Source organism: Odontesthes bonariensis, chromosome 12, assembly GCF_027942865.1.
Source record: "Odontesthes bonariensis isolate fOdoBon6 chromosome 12, fOdoBon6.hap1, whole genome shotgun sequence".
Classification (NCBI taxonomy): domain Eukaryota; kingdom Metazoa; phylum Chordata; class Actinopteri; order Atheriniformes; family Atherinopsidae; genus Odontesthes; species Odontesthes bonariensis.
Genome location: NC_134517.1, coordinates 37,241,858 through 37,265,366, shown reverse-complemented (window position 1 = coordinate 37,265,366; position 23,509 = coordinate 37,241,858). Strand labels below are relative to the sequence as shown.

Below are 23,509 nucleotides of genomic sequence, written 5' to 3'. Positions count from 1 at the left end.
TGCTCATCCATCCTCAGCATCCATCCTCAGCATCCATCCTCAGCATCCATCCTTTCCCCACCGCTCCACTGGGATGTTGCAGCAGACTGTTTTAAACTCCGACTCTCATACATCAATAACTTTTAATTAAATTGATCTCCCCTAATTGAAACATTGTGAACTGGACCTCCAAGATGAACTGAGGTCTGACCCATCAGAGAACAACTTTCTGTTTAATTTATTTTCACAATAACACAAAACACGGCTGAGCCGGAAAACGAACTAAACCGTGAGAAAACAAAACAATACAATTAAAAAACACTGAACTTGACTTGACATTAAATGACTTAGCTTGGCTTGGCTTACTGTGACAAGGCCCATGGATGACGGGTAGGATTTGACAAACTGAAAGGGGAAACCTGGAGACTAAGGCCACATTTACACATAGAGAAACGAATATTTCCCCCCCTCCGTTTTCAATAATAACATCGTGCACACAACAACGTTTTCAGCAAACTCATCATTTACATCAACCCGCATAAATACGCCGTCAAGCGCCATAATAACTGTGCCAAACCTATTGGCCACTTCGGTTTTCGGCAGTGTTATATATTTCGGACACAAGTGGACAGTAATCGCTCTACAAACCTTTCTGATTATTATTGAAACAGCCGATCTAGACAGACCGAATGCCAATATAGCCAAATAGTACAGAGTGAGGGCAACTTTTTTCTCAACACTGACTGGCGACCGCATAACAGTAGTCTGACCTTCTATGGTCGGACGCAGCAACTCTAAAAATGAGTAGAACTTTAACATCATCCATGATAATCCTGATCAGCAGCCAAACAAACTGTAAACAAGGCGCTCGCATGGCGTTAGGCATCTTCTGGCACATAATGTGACGTTTAAGAACCTAAAACGCCGTTTCTCCCAGCTGACACGGCAACACATAACCGGCGTTATCAGAAATCTCCACTTTGGCCGGAGGTTTTAGAAGTAATCGTTTTCTGTGATAAAAACGGGGTTTTGGTGTAAATGAGAGGCCAAACCGCAGGAAAATATCTGCGTCTTCCTGTCCTGTAAACGGGGCCTGAATAGAGGACTGGGAGTGATTAGTGACCGGGTGCAGCTGGTGGCAGTAACAGACAGGTGAGCTGAACTAATGATCAGAGTGAGGGGAAAAACGATGGCAAAGCTTAACCAAACACAGACTTAAAAACTAACACATGATAAAACATGAAACTAAAAACATGGGGAAAGTGCCTTAATGCAGCTGTGGTGCTGATGAGAACATCTGTCTGAAGGTTTCTAAAGGTTTACACGCTGCCTCCTCTTGTTCTAAGCAGCACAAACTACTTTCCTCTGAGAACACTGTGGGGAAACAAAAACTACAACAGAGGAAACAAACTGCTGAGGAGCTGCAAACATGTCGCTTAAAAAGTCAAAAGAAGAGCTGATGCAAGGCGGTGGGAAGCGAGCCTCCGTCCCAACTCTTTGGAGACAAACAAACCGAGGACTCAACTCAACTAAACTTTATTTATAAAGCCCTTTAACACAGCCATGGCTGAAACAAAGTGCTGTACACGAGAACAACACGAAATACAAGGCAAAAACACAAGAACAATGCAAAAACAACAACAATATTAAAACAATAAAAACAATAAAAACAGTAACAGAGACAGAGTCTCGTGCTGGGTTAAAAGCCAGGGAATAAAAATGGGTTTCACTGCATGAAAAGAGGGATTTGCGGATGTATGTGGCCCCTTACATGTCCGCATACGTTGAGCCCCTGCATTTGCGGTGGTAAAAGTGAAAACTTGGCCCAAATTGTCGCAAATTGACCTGGCAACTGCTCCCCCATGCCCCCCTCCCCTCCCCTACTTAGGAGAGCCTTTAATATGTAAATGCCAGTGATCAGGTCAGGAGCTGCCACAGTCATTTTCAAGTGGGGTGGGGTGAGGTGAGGTGGGGGGTGGGCAGGCCTGTTTCTACACGTTCCTGACCATCACCTCCAACTCCAGCCAAGTTTGTTGCTGTGTTGTCTTGAAAAAGAAGAGGTGCACGCTGTCTGCTGGTGACAGGTGATGCATATCTGTTTTTTTCTCTCCCAAACACCTCTTTTGTAACCGCTTTTTGTGGGCAAAATTCAAGGATTCAAGGATTCAAAGGTTTATTGTCATGTGTGCAGTTAGAAACGTGTTTCCCTGAACAATGAAATTATTTTCTTTGTTGCCCGCACTGGATGTCCAAATGTATAATAATAAAGATAAGATAAAGATAAAATAAGCATGCAACAGCAATATTCTAAAAGGTTTCTTAAATAAAATAGAAATATAGAAATAAAAATATAGAAATCTGGCCTGTATACATAATGTGCAGTAGTGCGCTCAGTGTTTTATTGTGTATGGCTTAATTCGGTGTCACAATGGTCACAATATCGCCGAGGTCTTTTCTTTGTCCTTGCAGAGTCCATTTTTGTGTCAAAACAGTGCAAATTGCCAGCTGTGGTCAGACAACATTAAATAGCAAAAGGACGGGAGGTTGTCTCGCGAGTATTCCGTGTGATGACGTATACGCATATGATTGGTGGAGCTTAAAGTGATACTCCGGAGTAAATTCAACCTGGGGTCATTTGAACGGTGATATCCAGCCAAGTAGCCCACCCGCAGTTTTTTCGATATTGGCTGAACATCAGCTGAGTTACTGAGTTATCCCGAATAGCTTCGTACAAGGGTTAATGGATCCAGGTCCGTATCTCCAAAATTACCACACTAAAATCACATGCCATGACACCAAACTTCTACAGTAGTACTAATATGGGCCGTTTCTCAATATACGTTCTTGTCCGTACTTGTGTTCTTGTGTTCTTGTGTTCTTGTGAAACGTCATCAGTCGCAGCCCAAGTACTGTCCCAATACACAAGTTCGCATTTCGCCGAGAACGGTGAAAGTTCCCGGATGTGTTCTCGACACGCCCATTTTACCGAGGATGCATCGGTAGCTAACTTGTGCTAACTTGTCAGCGCAAATATCCCACAATGCACTGCACTCCTACCCGAGCCGAAATCAACAGGCTGAAGCTGATTTCATTTTAGCTCTAAACTCTTTAAATATATCACTTTATCCACGTTTAAAACATTTTGAGGCGACAAAGTAGCCCTTTAGATCCCGATTTTATCGTTAATTTGTCTTAATACCAGCTATTTACCATTTTTTTCGGAAGAATTCTGCGCCTCAAACTTGTCAGCGCAAATATCACACACATTAGAGCGAGAGAGAGCACTTGGGTGAAAAAGCCCAGCTGTTTAATCAGAGCAGGCTGCCTCGGGCACGAAGAACGCATCGTCTCAAAACTGAAAACGGAGAATGTGTACTTGTGATCTCCCGAGTTCATTCTTCCGAGGTTGACTAGCAAGAACATTCTCCTCAAGAACACAAGTCTGTTCTTTGCATTCTTGGTATTGAGAAACGGCCACGGTCTGTACTCACAAAGCGATGCATTTGGAAGTTTGAAAATAGTCCAGGAGTTTATTATTATCAACACAAGCCTGATAGCTTCTCTGCAGCTAAAGCTACGTCGACGTCACTCCAAGGCGCCGGGAGCTTCAAAGTAAGATGAGGGTTGATCTACTACTGTAGACAACAAAGCAAGGCTGCTCAATTTCTCCATTGATAAAATAATTTCACAACTCTACAACACAAAAATTCATAAAAAAACATGTAGAATATAGCATATACTTTGTTGTCTACAGTAGTAGATCAACCCTCATCTTACTTTGAAGCTCCCGGCGCCTTGGAGTGACGTCGACGTAGCTTTAGCTGCAGAGAAGCTATCAGGCTTGTGTTGATAATAATAAACTCCTGGACTATTTTCAAACTTCCAAATGCATCGCTTTGTGAGTACAGACCGTATTTGTACTACTGTAGAAGTTTGGTGTCATGGCATGTGATTTTAGTGTGGTAATTTTGGAGATACGGACCTGGATCCATTAACCCTTGTACGAAGCTATTCGGGATAACTCAGTAACTCAGCTGATGTTCAGCCAATATCGAAAAAACTGTGGGTGGGCTACTTGGCTGGATATCACCGTTCATATGACCCCAGGTTGAATTTACTCCGGAGTATCACTTTAACGGCTCGCATAAGCTCTCGTTCAATCACGTATGAGAAACATTGTGTCGTGCAGCGTAAACAAAAAGTTTAAGGAGCAGATCTGGCGGCAGAAAGGGAGACAGAGTCCCGTGCTGTAAAAACTGCCCTGGTTTGTGCAATACAATGGCTGGAAGACGACTTGCTTTCAACTCCCCAGCAACTCTCTGCGGGTCTACAGGTTTGTGTGTTTTTTTCTACTTGCACATGACCATTTGATTGTTTAATTTTAGTCTTGTTGACACTGTACAGCACTTGGGACAGTTCTCGCTGATTTTAAATGTGCTGTATATTAAACTTACTTACTTACTTGCTTACAGGCAGATAAAATGAAAGTCCTGTTGAATGCTATGACCGGGATGTCTCGTATGGTGGCCAGCACTGTGGATACGGTCGTGGAGAGGGTGCTTTTGGGAATGGACCAGAGATTCGCTAGGTTGGAGGCAAGATGGCCGTCGAGAACAGACTGAAGTTACATTCCAGAGAAGTTGAAGAGCGCACCCCCAAGAGAAGGCGGATACAGAATCCGAAAACCGCGGTAAGAGTAGGTTATTGACTGTGGCTTTAGGCTAAACTCAACTTAATTGTGTCCATCACGTGAAAACCAGTGTGAGTTGCTTTATTTAAAAAAATGAATTTCGTGTTTTCAATTTATAGGAAGCAGTTCGCCGCCTGCATAACTCACCGTGGCATTATAATCCAGGTCAAGGGTAAGAATAAGTGAATGTTCTCCCAATATCTAGTTGAGTTGGACCCGATGTTACGTTAATGCAGTTTTTTTTATTAACCATAGGCCTGTTGTTTTTACAGGCTACTGTCACCTCACAATATGGATGTAACGAGTCGCTTGAAGGAGGCGGTGGCAAACAGTCCGAACTTCAGAGAGGCAGACGGGGACACTATCGAGGGTGAGCGGCGCTGACTTTTACCCCGGCTGGCACTGATACTTTTAAGCACTGGTCATTTTATTCATTCCTCTTGTTGTTTTTTTCAGCAGCGTGACGGACCTGTGTGCTGTGCTACAGGCGCGTCTTGAAGCCAACCCGAAATACTCCCAGTCTCACCACAGAAGAGTGAAAGCGAGTAAGAACATATACGCTGTCAATATGACTTTTGTTACTTTATAGACAAGTTGTCAATATGCTGTGCATGGATAGACTATGTTTTGATTATTTATTGGTTATTCCAACAGCTCCCAGAAGCCAGCTTCTGATCCAGGATGAGGACGTCTGACAACTCCGCAGACCCTGCAGGGACCGGAGTAATGCGAAGAATGCGGATTCCAAACGGCGGCGTTTAGGCTTATTGTGTATATCGTTGGCTACAGCAGTGTGTGTATATAGTTTTCAATTCTTTATTATCAACATGGTTCTTATTACAAAGTAAGCTATGTACATTGTGTGGTGTGGCAATAAAAGCGCTTTAAAAAAAAAAAAAGTTTCCTTTTTCATTCTCAATAGATTCACGTCATTCATGCCTGCATTAGCCTAGTCATAGTGCAGCTTATAAGAATGACGTGAATATATGAAGTACACAAACATCCCAGGAATATTAGTAATCATAATCACAATTATTAATCATAATTGCTGAATGATATGCCCATATAAAGTATGCATATATTAACCTTATTGGCCAATGGGCGGACAGCTTTACAGGAGCTTTTTTATGTAATCACGTGCCTTTTTTGTCCAATACCAGCGAGGCCAGTGAGAGGTCCAGGCACTCTCACAGCGGGGTGCTAATCGCTGGGCCATTAGCACCCCGCTGTGAGAGCCCGCCGCGAGTCGGGTTCGTTTCCGACGATTTTCTCGCTCAACAAACTTAAAGTTTGTCTGCCTGCAAGCGCCCAGGTGCGTCCGAAAATTAGGCAAATTCGCGGAAGTTCACTGCCGTCCACAGTGACACAAATCCCTCTTTTCGTGCAGTGTTTATTGGGTTAAATGGGTTTTAAATGGGGAGGACGAGCAGATGTTTCTCAGAACACGGTGTTGCGTCAGAAGCTCTGAACTCACCGTCTCTCCTGTTGAGCCTGGCGTTAAACGCAGCATAACCAGCCGAGGACTGGGAGGAGGCGTGGAAGGATGAGTCTGGGAGCGCCGACGCCAGAGGACCGTTGCAATTATCTGAAAACACAAGAAACACAAGAAACACAAATGTTTTTATCCTCAGGTGTGTGCTGCTCAAAACGCCCGGCTTTGTTCAGCAACAACAGAAAATCATCCTGGAGTAGTTACACGTCTGAGTTCAAAGTGCTCGCCTTCCTGTCAGCGCTGGAATTCAAAGCAGAAAACGGGTAAATAACAGCTCCAGCAGTCTATTAACCCCTGCAGCGACCCTTAAAAACTGCAGCAGGGACGCAGCGCCTCCTGCTCTGCCGGTGTTCTGCCGGTGTTCCTCCTAATCCCACATTGTGAGATTACATCACGTCCTGCAGGCAGGCGGCAGATTAAGAAACCGGCGATCCGAAGCTGTCGGCTTCATCTGGGCCTGACCCTCTCTGCTGCTGCAGGACGCCCACAACAACCTCCTCAAGTGCCTGAGCTGCATGAGCACCTGGGTCTGAGGCCCTGATGGAAACCGGCACCGGCCTGATTACAATTACCCCCCCGCCCCTTCAGTTCACTCCCTTTGTCTCCGCACTGCAAAAAGTGAAATCTAAGTAAAAAGAAATATCTCAGATCAAAGGGATAGATGCTTATTTTTTGTCCGATAAGATAGTTCTTCTGAGGCTACGTGCCCACGACAACGCTCTGAAGCAGAAACGCAGATGTCCGTTTTTTTCCTGCACAATTTATCTGCGTTCTCACGAGCGTCTTGGGGGTGGATATGTGTCTATCCATGGGAACAGGGACAACGTATAAAACTCATAAAACCCGCAGTATGCACGCCCCGGACGTAGGTGGCAGTAGCAACAACACCAAATGCCTGTTTTGTGGCTACTTCCTCCGCGTCAGTTGGAAGAAAATGGCGAAGCGCGGCGGCAACAACAGAACGCCTTCAAACTTTGTTTGGACAGATGATGAGGTCCAGTTGCTCCTGAACACGCCATTTGTTGGCATGATTCATGCATAGTATTTAACGCGGCTACTGCTACACGTTCATCCATATTGTTCTCAAAGGGCAGGCTCAAATTTGGCGGTAGAACGTCAGTAGGCTACTTCCAGATGCGTGTGCAAAAAAAAAAAAAAAAACGCACTTCTGTGTTTTGAACTGTTCCTACGGCGACGAGAGGTTGGAAAGTTTTCAAGATCTCCACTCTTTTTACTTGTGTTTTCTCCGTTTTGAACTCCTAAAAACGCCGTCGCCGTGTGCAGGATAGGCACATCTGTCGAAATGTTCTGCGTTTATCTGTGGTTACCGTTGCCGTGGGCACGTAGCCTCAGTAAGCAGTTTTTACGTCAGACTGTTTCACTTGTTTGAAGTGTTTCTGTCCTTAATTATCTAAATAGGATATTACAGCTTGTTACTGAGATGTCCTTCCGGTTCCGGGTCACTGCTCTTGCGGTTGTTTCTCCTTTATGTCTACTTTTTTGTGCGTTTTTTTTTCGGTTTGTTATGTTTCACTGTCGGAATGTAGTTTATTGTCACTTTAATTACATTGTCATTTTAATATAATCGACGCCTTATTTTATTTATTTGCTAAATATTTTATTTAATTTTTAATTTTATTTTTCATTATTTATTTTTTATTTTTTGTCACCCCCCTTCTGTGTTTTATTTTCTTTATGATTCCATTTTCTTGTTCTTCTTTTAATGGACCGCTCTTCGCCCTTCTAATTGCCCTTCGGGGATGAATAAAGTTTTTTCTGATTCTGATTCTGATATGAGCTGTTTTGAGTAAGTACATGCTTTAAGCTAGAATATCAACAGTTTCCAAGCTGGTTTCAAGAAATATAAGGCCTTAGTGCATACCACTATGTCAAGATAATGGCTCTAGCATTTACTTAATTCAAGAATATTTTTCAATATATTGAGAAAATAGGCCACGTGTATTTAATTAGAATCAAGAAAAATGTACTTCTTATTAGTTAAAATACACTAAATCTTAGATTAGATATTTTTACTTGTTTTGAAAAATCTTGACAAGCCACATTTTCTTGTTCCATTGGCAGATAATTTAGCTTTTTTTAAAGAAAAATACACCTAATTTTTGTACTTTTTTCCCCTCGTTTTTGAAAGCTGCTCACATCTGGAGCAGAATTGGCCGTCCATCTGCTCAGTAAGAGCTCAGCAGAAGTGACGGTGCCAGTTGTTTTTTCTTTCTGGGGGTCCCGCTGAATTCCAGCTGACCTGATTTGACTGCTTTCAGATCTCCTGCCAAGAGATTTTTCTAATCCTGATTTCAAGTGTGACTAAAGTGGATGGAGCCGTTTGGTCCGGAACTGAAATTACGGCGGCTGCAGATGTTCGTCGGGGGGAATGAGAGCCCTGGCACGGCATCTTAGCTCAGTTATTATGCAAGAAGTGTTGTCCTAATCTATCCAGTCTCCTTGATCCTGTGTTTGCTTCTGACTCTTTATTCATCTCACCTTCCCTCCCTTTGATGTGAGTGTGCACCTCAGAGCTCAGCCGATTGGTTTGTTCCCTCATTCAGTCCACTTTACAGAATCAGACCTTTGAAGATAAGGAGCCGAGCAACAATATTCTGCTGTTCTGACCCTGGTGCTCAGATTAGCAAACATAAACTCTACACTGGAAAAAATGCCCCTCAAAAAATAAGTAAAAAAACAACAAATAAAAGACGTTTTTGCTTGAAATAAGCAAAAAAAAATCTGCCAATAAAACTAGTGAAAATCGGCTTGTCAAGATTTCTTGAAATAAGATGTGATATTTAGGACTTTTGAGATAAAAGTGATCTTGAAATTAGCTTAAAAACCTCTTCAAATGAAGAAAAAAAGCTTGTTTCATATGAAATGTGACTCAAAACAATTTGTTTAAGACTTTTTCATTTAACAAGATATTCCAGATGTATTGTCTTCAAACAAGTCCCTATATCTGGCTGAAATGGTACTTGTTAGGCAGTTGTGTCTTATATCATTTAATTTATTATATTTAATATATTTAATTTATTATATATATTCTATTATATATATTTAATTCATTATATAATTTAATTTAATTTTGAATTTCCCCCATTGGGGGATGAATAAAGTATTTTTCTATTTCTATTCTATTTCTATCAAGTGTAATGAGATACTCAATGAGACAAATATACTTGGTAAGATTTAGATTTTTTCCAGTGTATTAGAGTAACTGTCATAATCTATACCTTGTATTTTTAAGATTCAGTCAGAACAGAATATAGAATACAAAGTGTATCGTTAAAATCTACTAAGTTACTTCATAACAGCAAATACTGCAGATATATAAAATTTATAGTAAAATGATGTTCCTGCCTATGAAAAACAAGTAGACTTTACTTAATTTGTTTAAATAAATACAACTTAAAACTTAGATGTAATTAAGTAAATGTTTCTTAATATCTTCGAAACTGAAGGCTAAAGGCTAAAGACTGAAGGCTAAATGCTGAAGGCTAAGGCTAAAGACTTAAGATTGAAGGCTAAAGACTGAAAACCAAAGATTGAAGGCTAAAGACTAAAGGCTAAAAGCTAAAGGCTAAAGACTGAAGGCTAAAGGCTAAAGGCTAAAGGCTAAAGACTGAAGACTGAAGGCTAAAGACTAAAGGCTAAAGACCAAAGGCTAAAGACTAAAGGCTAAAGACCAAAGGCTAAAGACCAAAGGCTAAAGGCTAAGACTAAAGGCTAAATGCTAAAGGCTAAATGCTGAAGGCTAAACACTAAAGACTGAAGGCTAAAGGCTAAAGACTGAAGACTGAAGGCTAAAGGCTAAAGGCTAAAGGCTAAAGGCTAAGGGCTAAAGGCTAAGGGCTAAGACTAAAGGATAAGGCTAAAGACTAAAGGCTAAAGACTAAGGCTAAAGACTAAAGGCTAAAGACTAAAGGCTAAAGACTAAAGGCTAAAGACTAAGGGCTAAAGACTAAAGGCTAAGACTAAAGGCTAAGGCTAAAGACGAAAGACTAAAGGCTAAAGACTAAGGGCTAAAGACTAAAGACTAAAGACTAAAGGCTAAGGCTAAAGACGAAAGACTGAAGGCTAAAGACTAAGGCTAAAGGATAAGGCTAAGGCTAAAACTGTTATGTTTTATGGTGAGTAAAATTTACTTAAAATCGCAGCATTAAATATTACTTAAATCATTTGAGTGCAAATACTTCCAAAGGGTTTTCTAAGTAAATCTTATGAGTTGTTTTTTTCAGTGCAGGTGCTGTGTGAGTGCAGGGAGATGATATTGTTGTTGTTGTTGTTTACAGAGCGGTTCTCGGGCCAGATGCCCGGCTGTCAGTCAGGACGACTTATGGACGGAAGATGATTTGTCTGCAAAGCTGCTCCCAGGCCCCCCGGGACAGCTGGAAATCCTCTGAAGCCGACCTCAGGCCTCAGGGACCGGAGTGTCAGAGCCAAATGAAGGCAGACCTGCATCTGAATGCAGCAACAAAAACACACGAGTGCCGGCCGAGAGGGAACACTTAATCACTCTCGAAATCAAAAACACATCAGATGCCGGAGACCAAGAGCTCCCTGCTGCAGCTACACAAGTGATGGATTTCTGCTGAAGATGTGTCGTGTTGACACTCCTGAGCTGAGAGCACACTCAAGGTTACATCACCGACTGCCAGGGATAGCTATCCTACAGGTAAAACTGTGGTGCGTGGAGTCAGAAGCTGCTTTAAATGTCTCATTAATTCATTCAACAGTGTTGTTAAAGCATAAGATCAGTAACTGCTGTGCTGCCCCGAAGCTAGTTGTGCTGTTTCTCTTAGAGAATTAACCGTCAGCTCAAATTAAATGCAAAATTACCTTTAAAAAGGTGAGTAAGATGCAAACAAAGTGTGAATGTTGTAGCCTGCAAAGCAGATATTTGTCTCTCATTATCGATTCATCTGGTTGGTAAGAAGAGAAGCGGAATTTCACTGTGAAAAGATCAAATATTTTGAGTTTTTCCTGAAGCGAAAACTTGCTAAATAAATGCAGAAATGAATGCAAAGGTACAGAATAACAAAAGGAAGAGAAATAAAGTCACACACTCTAATACTGAGTTGGACCACCTTTAGCATTTAGCCTTCAGTCTTAGCCTTCAGTCTTTAGCCTCTAGCCTCTAGCCTTCAGCCTTAGCCTTCAGTCTTTAGCCTTTAGCCTTTAGCCTTCAGCCTTTAGCCTTAGCCTTCAGTCTTTAGCCTCTAGCCTCTAGCCTTCAGCCTTAGCCTTCAGTCTTTAGCCTTCAGCCTTTAGCCTTAGCCTTTACTCTTAGCCTTTAGCCTTCAGTCTTTAGCCTTAAGTCTTTAGCCTCTAGCGTTTAGCCTTTAGTCTTAGCTTTTAGCCTTTAGCCTTCAGCCTTCAGTCTTTCACCTTTAGCCTTCAGTCTTAGCCTTCAGTCTTTAGCCTCTGGCCTCTAGCCTTTAGCCTTCAGTCTTTAGCCTTCAGTCTTTAGCCTTCAGCCTTCAGCCTTAGCCTTCAGTCTTTAGCCTTTAGCCTTAAGTCTTTAGCCTTTAGTCTTAGCCTTTAGTCTTAGCCTTTAGTCTTAGCCTTTAGCCTTCAGTCTTTAGCCTTAAGTCTTTAGCCTCTAGCGTTTAGCCTTTAGTCTTAGCTTTTAGCCTTTAGCCTTTAGCCTTCAGCCTTCAGTCTTTCACCTTTAGCCTTCAGTCTTAGCCTTCAGTCTTTAGCCTCTGGCCTCTAGCCTTTAGCCTTCAGTCTTTAGCCTTCAGTCTTTAGCCTTCAGCCTTAGCCTTCAGTCTTTAGCCTTTAGCCTTAAGTCTTTAGCCTTAAGTCTTTAGCCTTAAGTCTTTAGTCTTAGCCTTCAATCTTTAGTCTTTAGCCTTTAGCCTTTAGCCTTCAGCCTTTAGCCTTTAGTCTTAGCCTTTAGTCTTTAGCCTTAAGTCTTTAGCCTTTCGCCTTTAGCCTTTAGTCTCACACTAATAGGCCCTCCTGAGGCCAGGACCCGGCGTTTGAACCTCCTGGCCCCGCCCACCAGCTCATTAAAGCCCCTTCAGACACGGCGCCGGTGTCCTCGGCGCCACGTTGGGTCCGTGTGCCGTCACAGTCACAGCTCTGATTCCAGCAGATGCTTTTCAGTGTTTCATTTTGTTAAAGATAGACGGCAGAAATGTGGTTTCACGCCTTGATTCGGTCTGGTTGCTGATCCGCTGCACTTCTGATATTTATGGCAGGATGGTGTGTGAGTGTGTGTGTCCATTGTTATCTGTCATGATTATGAGACTGGAGCTCGGCGGCACAGAGGAATAAGCTCTGGAGCGTCAGGCTTGGCCACAAAGACAATCCTTGATAATAGGATCAATTTCATCTCAGCTTTGGATTTTTTTTGCTGCATTTTATGGCAACAAAAACACGGAGTCCTCATGGAGGCTCATCTGAAAAATGCCTTTCAATAACCTTGCACCGTTATTCACTGCTTTCATCTCAGAAATAAAACATGCTCCCCTCCTTCAGTCCTCGATCAATCACTGCCATCATGTTCCGATTCTGACGAAGAATTCGGTCTCCTCTCCGTCCCGTTCAATCAATATCCGAGTCACGTGAAAAGGAAAATCTGTAATTAACTTTGTAGAAAATTATCTTCTCAGTTCAAGGACGAGTGGCGAGGAGGGGAAAGAGGAAGGCTGCAGGTTCGGCTTCGAGAAGGGATGAACAGAGAGGCGTCCTTCATTATCTGACTCAGAGCTTCTCCCAACGCAGGAAACGCACGCCGCTGCACACAGAAATCAGAAACAAAGTGACTTCTGTGGCACGCAGGCCGGATATTTTAAGCTCTGGAGCTGCAGAGGCGTCACTGCACCTCAAACTCACAGCGCCGAGTTTCCACTCGGATACGGAGTCTCTGGGAAGCGTTGGAAAGGAAGAAGACGCCAAAGGGACGGACTAAAAATAGAAGCTGTAATTGTTGCAGGCAGTGGGTGGTGCAGGGAGGAGCACGCTGCCCAACCTGGACCCAACCCGGACCCATCCTGGACCCATCCTGGACCCATCCTGGACCCAACCTGAACCCATCCTGGACCCAACCTGGACCCAACCTGGACCCATCCTGGACCCATCCTGGACCCATCCTGGACCCAACCTGGACCCAACCTGGACCCAACCTGGACCCAACCTGGACCCAACCTGAACCCATCCTGGACCCAACCTGGACCCAACCTGGACCCATCCTGGACCCAACCTGGATACATCCTGAACCCAACCTGGACCCAACCTGGACCCAACCTGGACCCAACCTGGACCCATCCTGGACCCAACCTGAACCCATCCTGGACCCAACCTGGACCCAACCTGGACCCATCCTGGACCCAACCTGGATACATCCTGGACCCAACCTGGACCCATCCTGGACCCATCCTGGACCCATCCTGGACCCATCCTGGACCCAACCCGGACCCAACCTGGACCCATCCTGGACCTAGGGATGGGAATTGATAAGATTTTTACGATTCCAATTCCATTTTCGATTCTGCTTAACGATTCGGTTCTTTGTCGGTTCCCTTATCGATTCTCATTTGGAGAAAAAGGACAACAAACCGGTCGATTAGCATCAACTTTGTTTAGTTTAGAAGTAACACGAGTCCTGACCTCACAAACCCAACAACGGTGAGGTCCACATTGGTCTATCCTGGCCAACAGAGTAATACATTTGCATCACAAAATGGTTCTCCAGGAAAAAGTCAGACCTCACAATCTCTTGGCCCTATTTTCTCTCCCTTCGTATCACTGCCTGCCGACAGCCGCGCCTGTTACGCTGTTTGCTGCTCGGTCTGCACAGCAGGGACACAAAAGGAAACAAAAGGAAACGAAAGGAAACAAAGCGAAAGGAAACGAAAGGAAACAAAACAAAAGGAAAGGAAACAAAAGAAAAGGAAAGGTCTGACTTTCTCCTGGAGAACCATTTTGTGATGCAAATGTATTACTCTGTTGAACGCATATTGTTCTGAGAAGCAAAACACTTTATTTTTTAAACCCCAGCCAACTAGCCGGACTACCTTCATCAACACCAAAACGAGGCTGGAACTCTGCTCACAGGACGCAGCAGGGGGTAAGAAGATGTTCAGAAATGATGTTGCTGATATGGGATGTTACACAGCTTCATGTCAGAAGAGGCGAACTGTCCCTTTAACTTTGATGTGGAGCTGTTTTAGCTGCTGAAACATGTTGACTCCCTCCACCATCAGCTCTTCTCTGGCTGTAAACTCACACCAGAGGCCACTTCAGGCTGGACCCCCCCAGCTGAGGGACTCGTGTCGGGGTGGTGTAAGAAAATGTTCATAAATGATGTTGCTGATATGAGATGTCATACAGCTTCATGTAGAAAGAGGCGAACTGTCCCTTTAACTCGATTTGGCTAGGTGCAAGGATCTCACACCGACTGAGCAAACAGGGAACCTAAGTACTGTGGGGACTGATGAGTGAAACTAACGACCTGGCATTGGAAGTGAGGGAAAAGAAAATGGCAAAACTTAACTAAATATGAGAAAACTAAAGACTAAACACCAAAGCGTGAGAAACTAAAACATGGCACCAATCCCCATGTTCATGACACAGTCACGCAATCTACAGACGGACTCTGAACTGGCTGAATCTCCAGAGTTCTGCGCTCTGAAAAGCTTTGTTTCCACAAATCAAACACCTTTCACCTATAAAAGGAAAAATATGCAGCTGCTTTACCTGTTTTCTCCTGCTTCACTCCAAAAAAAGCTTCTGATGTGTAATATCTGCAGGAAAGCTGCAGAATACCAAGCATCCAGCCTGAATAAAAAGCAGCCGAGGTCCTGGAGGGGCTGATGCTGAACATGTTTACACCTGCCAGTGAATTAATGTGAAGGATGAACACGCTGATAACTGCTGATGATCGCTGTCTGCTCAAGGCAACTGCCACAATCTGCAACTCCATCTATTTCCCACAGAAGCTGCTTTTCACCCACTTACTCATGCATCATGAACGTGAACGCTCACACGAGTCCGATTCCCTGCAGGTTCCCTACAGGACGCCACTGTGGGCGGAGTTAAAGGACATAAACAAAGGAGCCAGGTGGTCGAGCCACGATCCCGGTTGACCTGCAGCGCAGCAGAATAACAATCAGTTGACCAACAGCTGATATGAACTGTTTTGTAATCTATTTTTCCAGGGCTGAGCAACGATTAAAATGTTTAATCTGATTAATCACATGATTTCCCTGATTAATCACGATTAATCTCATTTGTACGCAGAATCCAAAAATGAATCCAAAAGTAGCGTATAGCTTTTAGCATTTAGCTTTATTTTAAATGTGCTGCCATATGAATGAAAGTGCCATAACATTTGTTGTGCAAACACACTTTTAACATCAGCATCTTTCTGTAGTTTTTATGTAGAAGCCTCGCTCCACTGTCTGTTTCCTTGAATGACTTGCTGCTATCAGTTGTGTGTTTTGCCTTTAAGTGATATTTTAGACTGGAACTACTACGCTGAGAAGACAATTCAACTTGGCAGTGTTTACAGATGACTTTGGTTCTGTCGACTCCGCCGTCTGGAAGAACTTTAACATGAAAATGGCCGAGTAAAAGTTCCGTACCCTTCTCCATGTTTGGTGGATCCGCCGATTACTTTCTTTTCCTGTTCCACAGCAGACAGCAGCAGACTTTTACAAAATAAAAGCCTGTGAGCAACAGACTTTTACAAAATAAAAGCCTGTGAGCAGCAGACTTTTACAAAATAAAAGCCTGTGAGCAGCAGACTTTTACAAAATAAAAGCCTGTGAGCAGCAGACTTTTACAAAATAAAATCCTGTGAGCAACAGACTTTTACAAAATAAAAGCCTGTGAGCAGCAGACTTTTACAAAATAAAAGCCTGTGAGCAGCAGACTTTTACAAAATAAAAGCCTGTGAGCAGCAGACTTTTACAAAATAAAAGCCTGTGAGCAACAGACTTTTACAAAATAAAATCCTGTGAGCGACAGACTTTTACAATATAGTCCTCGCTGCAGCTGGCCCCGGTTTGAGTCCCGCATCGGACGGCCCTGTGCTGCATGTTGTTCCCCCTCTCTCTGCCCCCTGCTTCCTGTCTCTCTCAACTTTCATATCCATTAAAGGCACAAAAGCCACAAAAAATAATGAAAAATTGCATTAATGCGCAATAAAACATATCGGCATTAAATAATTAACGAGTTAACGCGATAATAACGAGTTAACTCGCCCAGCCCTAATAAACACTTGACTGTTTTTACAGAAAGATGCAGAAAGATGGAAGTTTGGCGTCTGAACGGAGCAGCTGGAACCATCAGGAGGGATCCAAACCCAGCTGGATCATCTGCTCTGCTCCCCTTTGAGAAGCTCAGTTTTGTAATAATTTGGATCAAACTGACATGTTTACATGTATTTAGTTGCATTTATGAAAAAAATGCCCCAGAATGATGGAGTGTGACAGACAGAAAGCGGTAAAACACAAAGCCAGGAACCTTCCTGCGGTGCTAACGCCCTGAAAGGAACGGACTCCTGGCCGGCTGTGAGGAAGCCGGGTGTAAAGTTGCCCCCGTGCTGCCTCTCTGCAGCGTTTCTGCCCCCTGAACGCTGCTGCATCCAGTTTGGAGGCAGAACACCTGCTTTAAACAGCTTTAAACATGTGAGAAACGAGCCTGAAAAAGGGTTAAAAAACGTCTGCTTCACTTTTAGTTTCCACAGATGTTTGAGCGCTGCTGATTTTCTCCCTGCTGTGACCTCAGATCTCACATTTGACTTTGGATTTTCCACTTTTTCCTGTCTGGATCTGTTCATCTCTGCATCATCCTGCATTAAAGATGGCAGCTGCCACTGCTGCTGTCAGCATGTCAGAGCCTCCACCTGAAGCTGTGTAGTCCTGCCGAGCCGAGCCGAGCCGAGCCGAGCCGAGGCTACAGTCCAGACTAACTGTTCACTGAAAGCTGTGTTTCAACATGAAAGTGTAGCTCTCATTTTAAGGAGGCTTTAATCAGAAGAGAAAGGATGGAACATGTGGCTGTTAAATGGGGACAGCTCTGCCATTTAGCTCCAGTTTGACAAAAATAAATGATCATTAAATCTAAGCAAAACAAAGATCATGTTGTTTGGGAGACACGAACAGATTGTAATGTAGAATTGTTAACAGACAATGCTAAATTAGAAAGGGTTCAGGAAATTAAATTCCAGATAATAAAATCTGCTGGAAACCTCATGTAGGATATGTAAGAGCAAAACTGGCAAAGTGCTCAGAAATTCTGTGGAAAACCAAACATTTCCTGGATTATAAATCGCTGCTCACTCTATATTACTCATTATTTCTGCCATATCTGACTTACTGTGTCAAAGTCTGAGGGACACACCTACAAAACCCACTCTGCAGCCGACATGCAGAACACAGGAAAGAGCAATAAGGACCAAACAGGACACAGAGGCCACACAAACCCACGATTCAGAAAGTCACACATGTGGAAATCTGTGGATCTGATCAAATTCAGAACGGCACAATTAATGTGCAAAGCCAGAAATAATGTCGCCAAAAAACATTTAAAAAGGATGTTAACGGAGGACGATGAGCGATAAATATATAAATAGAATAGGGTTAATTGTTATATTGTAATTTAATTAGTATATGGTATATATTTATTTATGGGGATAGTTATTATATCTATATATATATATATTCATATTTACATTTATATTTACAAGGACATGTGTGTAGTATATATTTATTTTTACATATTTATGTATATTTATATAGATTTTTAGGAAATGTATATATGGCATATATTTATTAGGGCTGGGCAACGATTAAAATGTTTAATCTAATTAATCACATGATTTCCCTGATTAATCACGATTAATCTCATTTGTATGCAGAATCCAAAAATGAATCCAAAAGTAGTGTATAGCTTTTAGCATTTAGCTTTATTTTAAATGTGCTGCCATATGAATGAAAGTGCCATAACATTTGTTGTGCAAACACACTTTTAACATCAGCATCTTTCTGTAGTTTTTATGTAGAAGCCTCGCTCCACTGTCTGTTTCCTTGAATGACTTGCTGCTATCAGTTGTGTGTTTTGCCTTTAAGTGATATTTTAGACTGGAACTACTACGCTGAGAAGACAATTCAACTTGGCAGTGTTTACAGATGACTTTGGTTCTGTCGACTCCGCCGTCTGGAAGAACTTTAAAATGAAAATGGCCGAGTAAAAGTTCCGTACCCTTCTCCATGTTTGGTGGATCCGCCGATTACTTTCTTTTCCTGTTCCACAGCAGACAGCAACAGACTTTTACAAAATAAAAGCCTGTGAGCAGCAGACTTTTACAAAATAAAAGCCTGTGAGCAACAGACTTTTACAATAATAAAATAAATAATAAAACAGGGGGGTCCGTGGCGTAGTGGGTTGAGCAGGCGCCCCGTTTACAGAGGCTATAGTCCTCGCTGCAGCTGGCCCCGCATCAGACGGCCCTGTGCTGCATGTTGTTCCCCCTCTCTCTGCCCCCTGCTTCCTGTCTCTTTGAACTATCCATTAAAGGCACAAACCCCTCCCCCAAATTTTTCTTTTTTAATTAAAAAAAAAAGCGTGATTGCGCGATAAAATATTTATCTGCGTTAAATAACTAATGCCCTAATATTTATATATGTGTATTTGTAGTTAGGATATCTACAAACTGAGGAGTAGTTAAAAAGGGGAAACTCAAAAAGTATTGTCCTTCTTATCATTCCTTTTGTTTTGTTATGTATTAGCACTTTATGTGATTGAATTTTTTTTTTTTTAAATTTCTCTTTTTCTTTCTTTTGTGTGTACAAATAGTTACATGCATTTTCTTTTTTATACATGTTGGAAAATAAAAATCTATCAGCTGTGGCTCCGGCCTCCACCCGGCTGCTGGTGGAGTCTCCGCCTTCTGAGGACAAACTCTGGTCTCCGGTGTAATTCTGCTCACATTAAAGCTGAGACTCGGCCCATTAAAGGCCTGCGTGTGCAGCACCTTAAGAGCAGTGATGGAGCCCGGAGAGCCGGGGAGCTGAAGTTAACCAACACGCAGACCGCAGAGTCGATAATATCAAAGGGTGCAGCGATGGGATCTGGTGTCAGAGGGGCCTCGGACCTCCGCGCGCTATCGATGAAGCTTCATACGATACCCCGCCTGGACTAACCGGCTCTGCAGCTCGGTGACCTCTGAGTGGAGCCGAGGTATCGCTTCACAATTAGCTCCAAACGCAGGAAGCGCACATCAATAGAAGTGATTGAGAAACACGGGCCGCTTTACCGTAGCACTTCATTTCTCTGAACGCTGAAAATGATCCAGAGGGACCCGCCGGCGTTTACAGGCAGCGCGCGGCAGGACTTATCCACGGCTTTAAAGGGGAACTGCGGTATTTTCCACATTAAGCCTCTTTTCTGAGTCGTCTGCAATGTTTTAGAACCCCCCTCACCGCTTTTTTGATGTTTACTGCTGTCTCCGGTATTTGCCTAATTTTGATTCTTCTCAACCTGCTTCAGAACGGCAAGTCATGCGCATGTCTTAAAAGGTCCGTAAAAGCACCATAAACGTCCGTTTTCAAAATCATCAACTCACCGGAGTGGTTACAGGTGTGCACTGGTAATCCATATCAAATTTCGTAGCGAAAAGTTGCTTCTGTCGTGTTTTATTTGGCAGCTCGTTCATGCTTGCACTATTTTCTTCGCGGTGGCGGAGTAATATCAACCAACATGCAGTACAAAATGTCAAATAACGCTGCTGGGTTCAGATTCACCAACGTTAGTCCGGAGCAGATCGAAAACGCGACATTCATTCATAGTTATTGCATGTTGGTAGTATTTCCTCCCTTTGGTGAAATATTCACTTTGCAAGTTGCCCTGTTGTCGTCTTTTTTAGGGATGTGTAACCAAACTTTCGAGCGTTTGTACCGCTTGGGCGCCATGTTTACTGTTGGCTGCTGGCTGCGCTGGACTCGCCACTCAACGCTGCGTGGTGACGTCATTCGTGCCCACTGGAATCGATAAGGGAATCGTTTGCAAAATCGCCAAAACGATTCCAAGGAACTGAAACACTGGGAACCGGTTCTCAACAAGAACCGGTTCTCGAATCCCATCCCTACAGCATGCTGACAAATGGGGCCTGATGGGCGACGGTGGGCGATAACAAGGCTAACAAGGCTACCGTCACCAGCTAATGTCCTGGTAATAACCAGCGGTGATCAGGGGGGCGTTTACATTAAAAATGCAAATGTACAGTCTTTAGAGGCAGACAGTTAGCCTTATGGTTAAAGGGGAGCATCATGTGACCTCATCCTCCTTAATATTCAATAAAAAGGCCCAAAGGTGTGAAATTCTCTAAATAAGCTGAGATGAAAGGCCTCAGATTTAAAATCAGGTGTGTTGTTGGTCTTTCTTTGAACAGTTTCCATAGTTAGCTCCCTCAGAGCTGTCGTAATAACCCATCTGATCTGCTTTAACAGCTTAATTAATGATCTATTATCAGGAACACTGGCTGAGACCCCGAACACCTCGTTTATTTCTTTTATTTGTTTGTTGAGCAGAATCAGCCATGCGAACAAATTATCCGTCACAGCATGGAGCGAAACGATTCATCATATCGTTTCTCCTCGTGTTTACGAGGTTAGAGCGGTGGTTAAAAACCCAAGAGGTGTGGAAACGCTGCAGAGCTGCAGCTGCTCTGATGGAGGCCGAGGAAGAGAAAACAAATTGTTTCACATATCACATGAAACAAGCTTTTTTTTTACATTTGAAGAGGTTTTTAAGCTAATTACAAGATCATTTTTAACTCAAAAGTCCTAAATATCACATTTTATTTCAAGAAATCTGGACAAGCCGATTTTCACTAGTTCCATTGACAGATTTATTTTGCTTTTTTCAAGCAAAAACGTCTTTTATTTGTTGTTTTTTTTACCTATTTTTGGAGGGGCATTCAATGGATCGGTTTTTAATTAAAAAAGGGTAAAAACCAGCACAAAAACCATGCTCATCCTGAATGTCTCACTATGATTACAACAACAAACTACAAATACAACATGAAGAAAGTCGAGGACATGCACGCCAGCTTCCGCTCATCCCAGTATTAAGGTAAATGTGGTCTGAATTGAAAATGTATTGGCTGTGTTGTTTCTTTTTTTGTTTTGTTTCGTTATTTGCAAAAGGGGACTTTAGTATGTTGTGGTAAAAGTGAATTTTGTTCTGCCAATGTGGCTCTTGTGAAAACAATAGTGAGTATCTCTGGTCTAAGCCTTAAATTATTCCAAAGGCAATACAGATAAAAGTACTGTCACATTCAAATTGGCTAAATGCAAAGTCCAACCGAAGCCACACAGCTACATATGGGCAAACACAGGTGGGACCCTTATCTGCAGCCCAAATTTAAAGCTTAAGGGCCCCACATGGACATGCTGGCTGGGATATGAGAGATGCTTCACACCTAAGCTCCAGCAGCGTTTTTTACAACAGTTTGTTTCCTGCATCTCTGTTAAAGCTGCAAATCTGACTCTGTCCCAGCAGCACAATCACACCCGGCTTCCCGTGTGGAGTCCAAGACGTTTGCCTTCCTCCGACAGTGGAACTGCAGGGAACACAAGGGCTGTGTTCGAAACAGCATACTTCTACTACTCCTCCTAACTTTAACTTTTTTTAAGTTCCCGGATGCATACTAGATTCTCTGAAATGTTGGGTATGCATCATGAGGTTACTACTCATACTCAAACTACCCAAGATGCAACGTAACGTGACGTCGCCGATCGTCATTTCCTGTCAAAACGGCAGTTTCAAGCTAGCTACAACGAGGGTAGGTTCACTTCCTGTTTTCAAAACAAAAGCACCAATTGTATGGTAATGGCTTTCCCTATGATAAAAGGCAACGGGTATTTTATTTTGTGAAAATAACCGGAAGTGCGTTAGCTCACTGCGGCTAGCTTTAATAGCGCCGAGGGAACAAAATTATAAACAGCCGGTATTTTGTCAGGTTTTCAACACGTTGGGGATCTAAACGACTACTTTCTCTCCTGAAAATGTTTCAAATGTTGCTAAAGTTTACAGAGTTTAGAGCTTAAGGGAAATCAGCTTCAGGCCGGCTGATTTCAGCTCGGGCAGGAGCGAAATGCATTGTGGGTAAACGCTCTGCATACTGTCTGATCGATGAGTATGCAGTATGTAGTATGCAGTATGCAGTATGTAGCATGCAGTATGCAGTATGTAGTATGCAGTATGTAGTATGCAGTATGCAGTATGTAGTATGCAGTATGTAGTATGCAGTATGCAGTATGTAGAATGTAGTATGCAGTATGCAGTATGTAGCATGCAGTATGCAGTATGTAGTATGCAGTATGTAGTATGCAGTATGCAGTATGTAGTATGCAGTATGTAGTATGCAGTATGCAGTATGTAGAATGTAGTATGCAGTATGCAGTATGTAGCATGCAGTATGCAGTATGTAGTATGCAGTATGTAGTATGCAGTATGCAGTATGTAGAATGTAGTATGCAGTATGCAGTATGTAGCATGCAGTATGCAGTATGTAGTATGCAGTATGTAGCATGCAGTATGCAGTATGTAGAATGTAGTATGCAGTATGCAGTATGTAGCATGCAGTATGCAGTATGTAGTATGCAGTATGTAGTATGCAGTATGCAGTATGCAGTATGTAGAATGTAGTATGCAGTATGCAGTATGTAGCATGCAGTATGCAGTATGTAGTATGCAGTATGTAGTATGCAGTATGCAGTATGTAGTATGCAGTATGTAGTATGCAGTATGTAGTATGCAGTATGCAGTATGTAGTATGCAGTATGCAGTATGTAGTATGTAGAATGCAGTATGTAGTATGCAGTATGTAGTATGCAGTATGCAGTATGTAGTATGCAGTATGCAGTATGCAGTATGTAGTATGTAGAATGTAGTATGCAGTATGCAGTATGTAGCATGCAGTATGCAGTATGTAGTATGCAGTATGTAGTATGCAGTATGCAGTATGTAGTATGCAGTATGTAGTATGCAGTATGCAGTATGTAGTATGTAGTATGCGGTTTCGAACACAGCCAGGGTCACCAACACCCCAGTTAGACCCTGGGTATCAGTGCATCCCTCCCTTCTTACATCCACCTCATTGCATTCATTTCTGGAGGTCCTCTTCTGATCACGAGTGTAAAGTCGTACTTCATTTCAGCCACTTTTTCTGCACAAAACATTCAGAAAGCTGAGTATCCCACTAACATGGCTTCCAGCACACGACCAGGATGCTGACGCACATGTGACACGGCCGCCAGGACCGCCCGATTAAAGCTTAAGTCGAGACAAAGTCCCCGGGGAGCTGAGATTTGTCTGGTTAGGAC

The 23,509-nt window shown here is 42.9% G+C and overlaps 1 protein-coding gene across 6 annotated transcripts in view; it reads right to left on the bottom strand.

Annotated features, from left to right (window-relative positions):
• The window catches only part of cntnap5a (contactin associated protein family member 5a), a 243,768-nt gene that overhangs the window by 197,935 nt on the left and 22,324 nt on the right, over positions 1 to 23,509 (bottom strand). For 3 of the 6 annotated variants that reach the window (XM_075480316.1, XM_075480317.1, XM_075480321.1), the window contains exon 2: positions 6,144 to 6,254. In XM_075480316.1, the coding sequence (XP_075336431.1) occupies positions 6,144 to 6,254 (111 nt within the window). Of the gene's footprint in view, positions 1 to 3,470; positions 3,576 to 4,437; positions 4,574 to 6,143; positions 6,255 to 23,509 lie in introns of those variants that run through there. The other 3 variants (XM_075480322.1, XM_075480318.1, XM_075480320.1) reach the window with 3 other exon arrangements.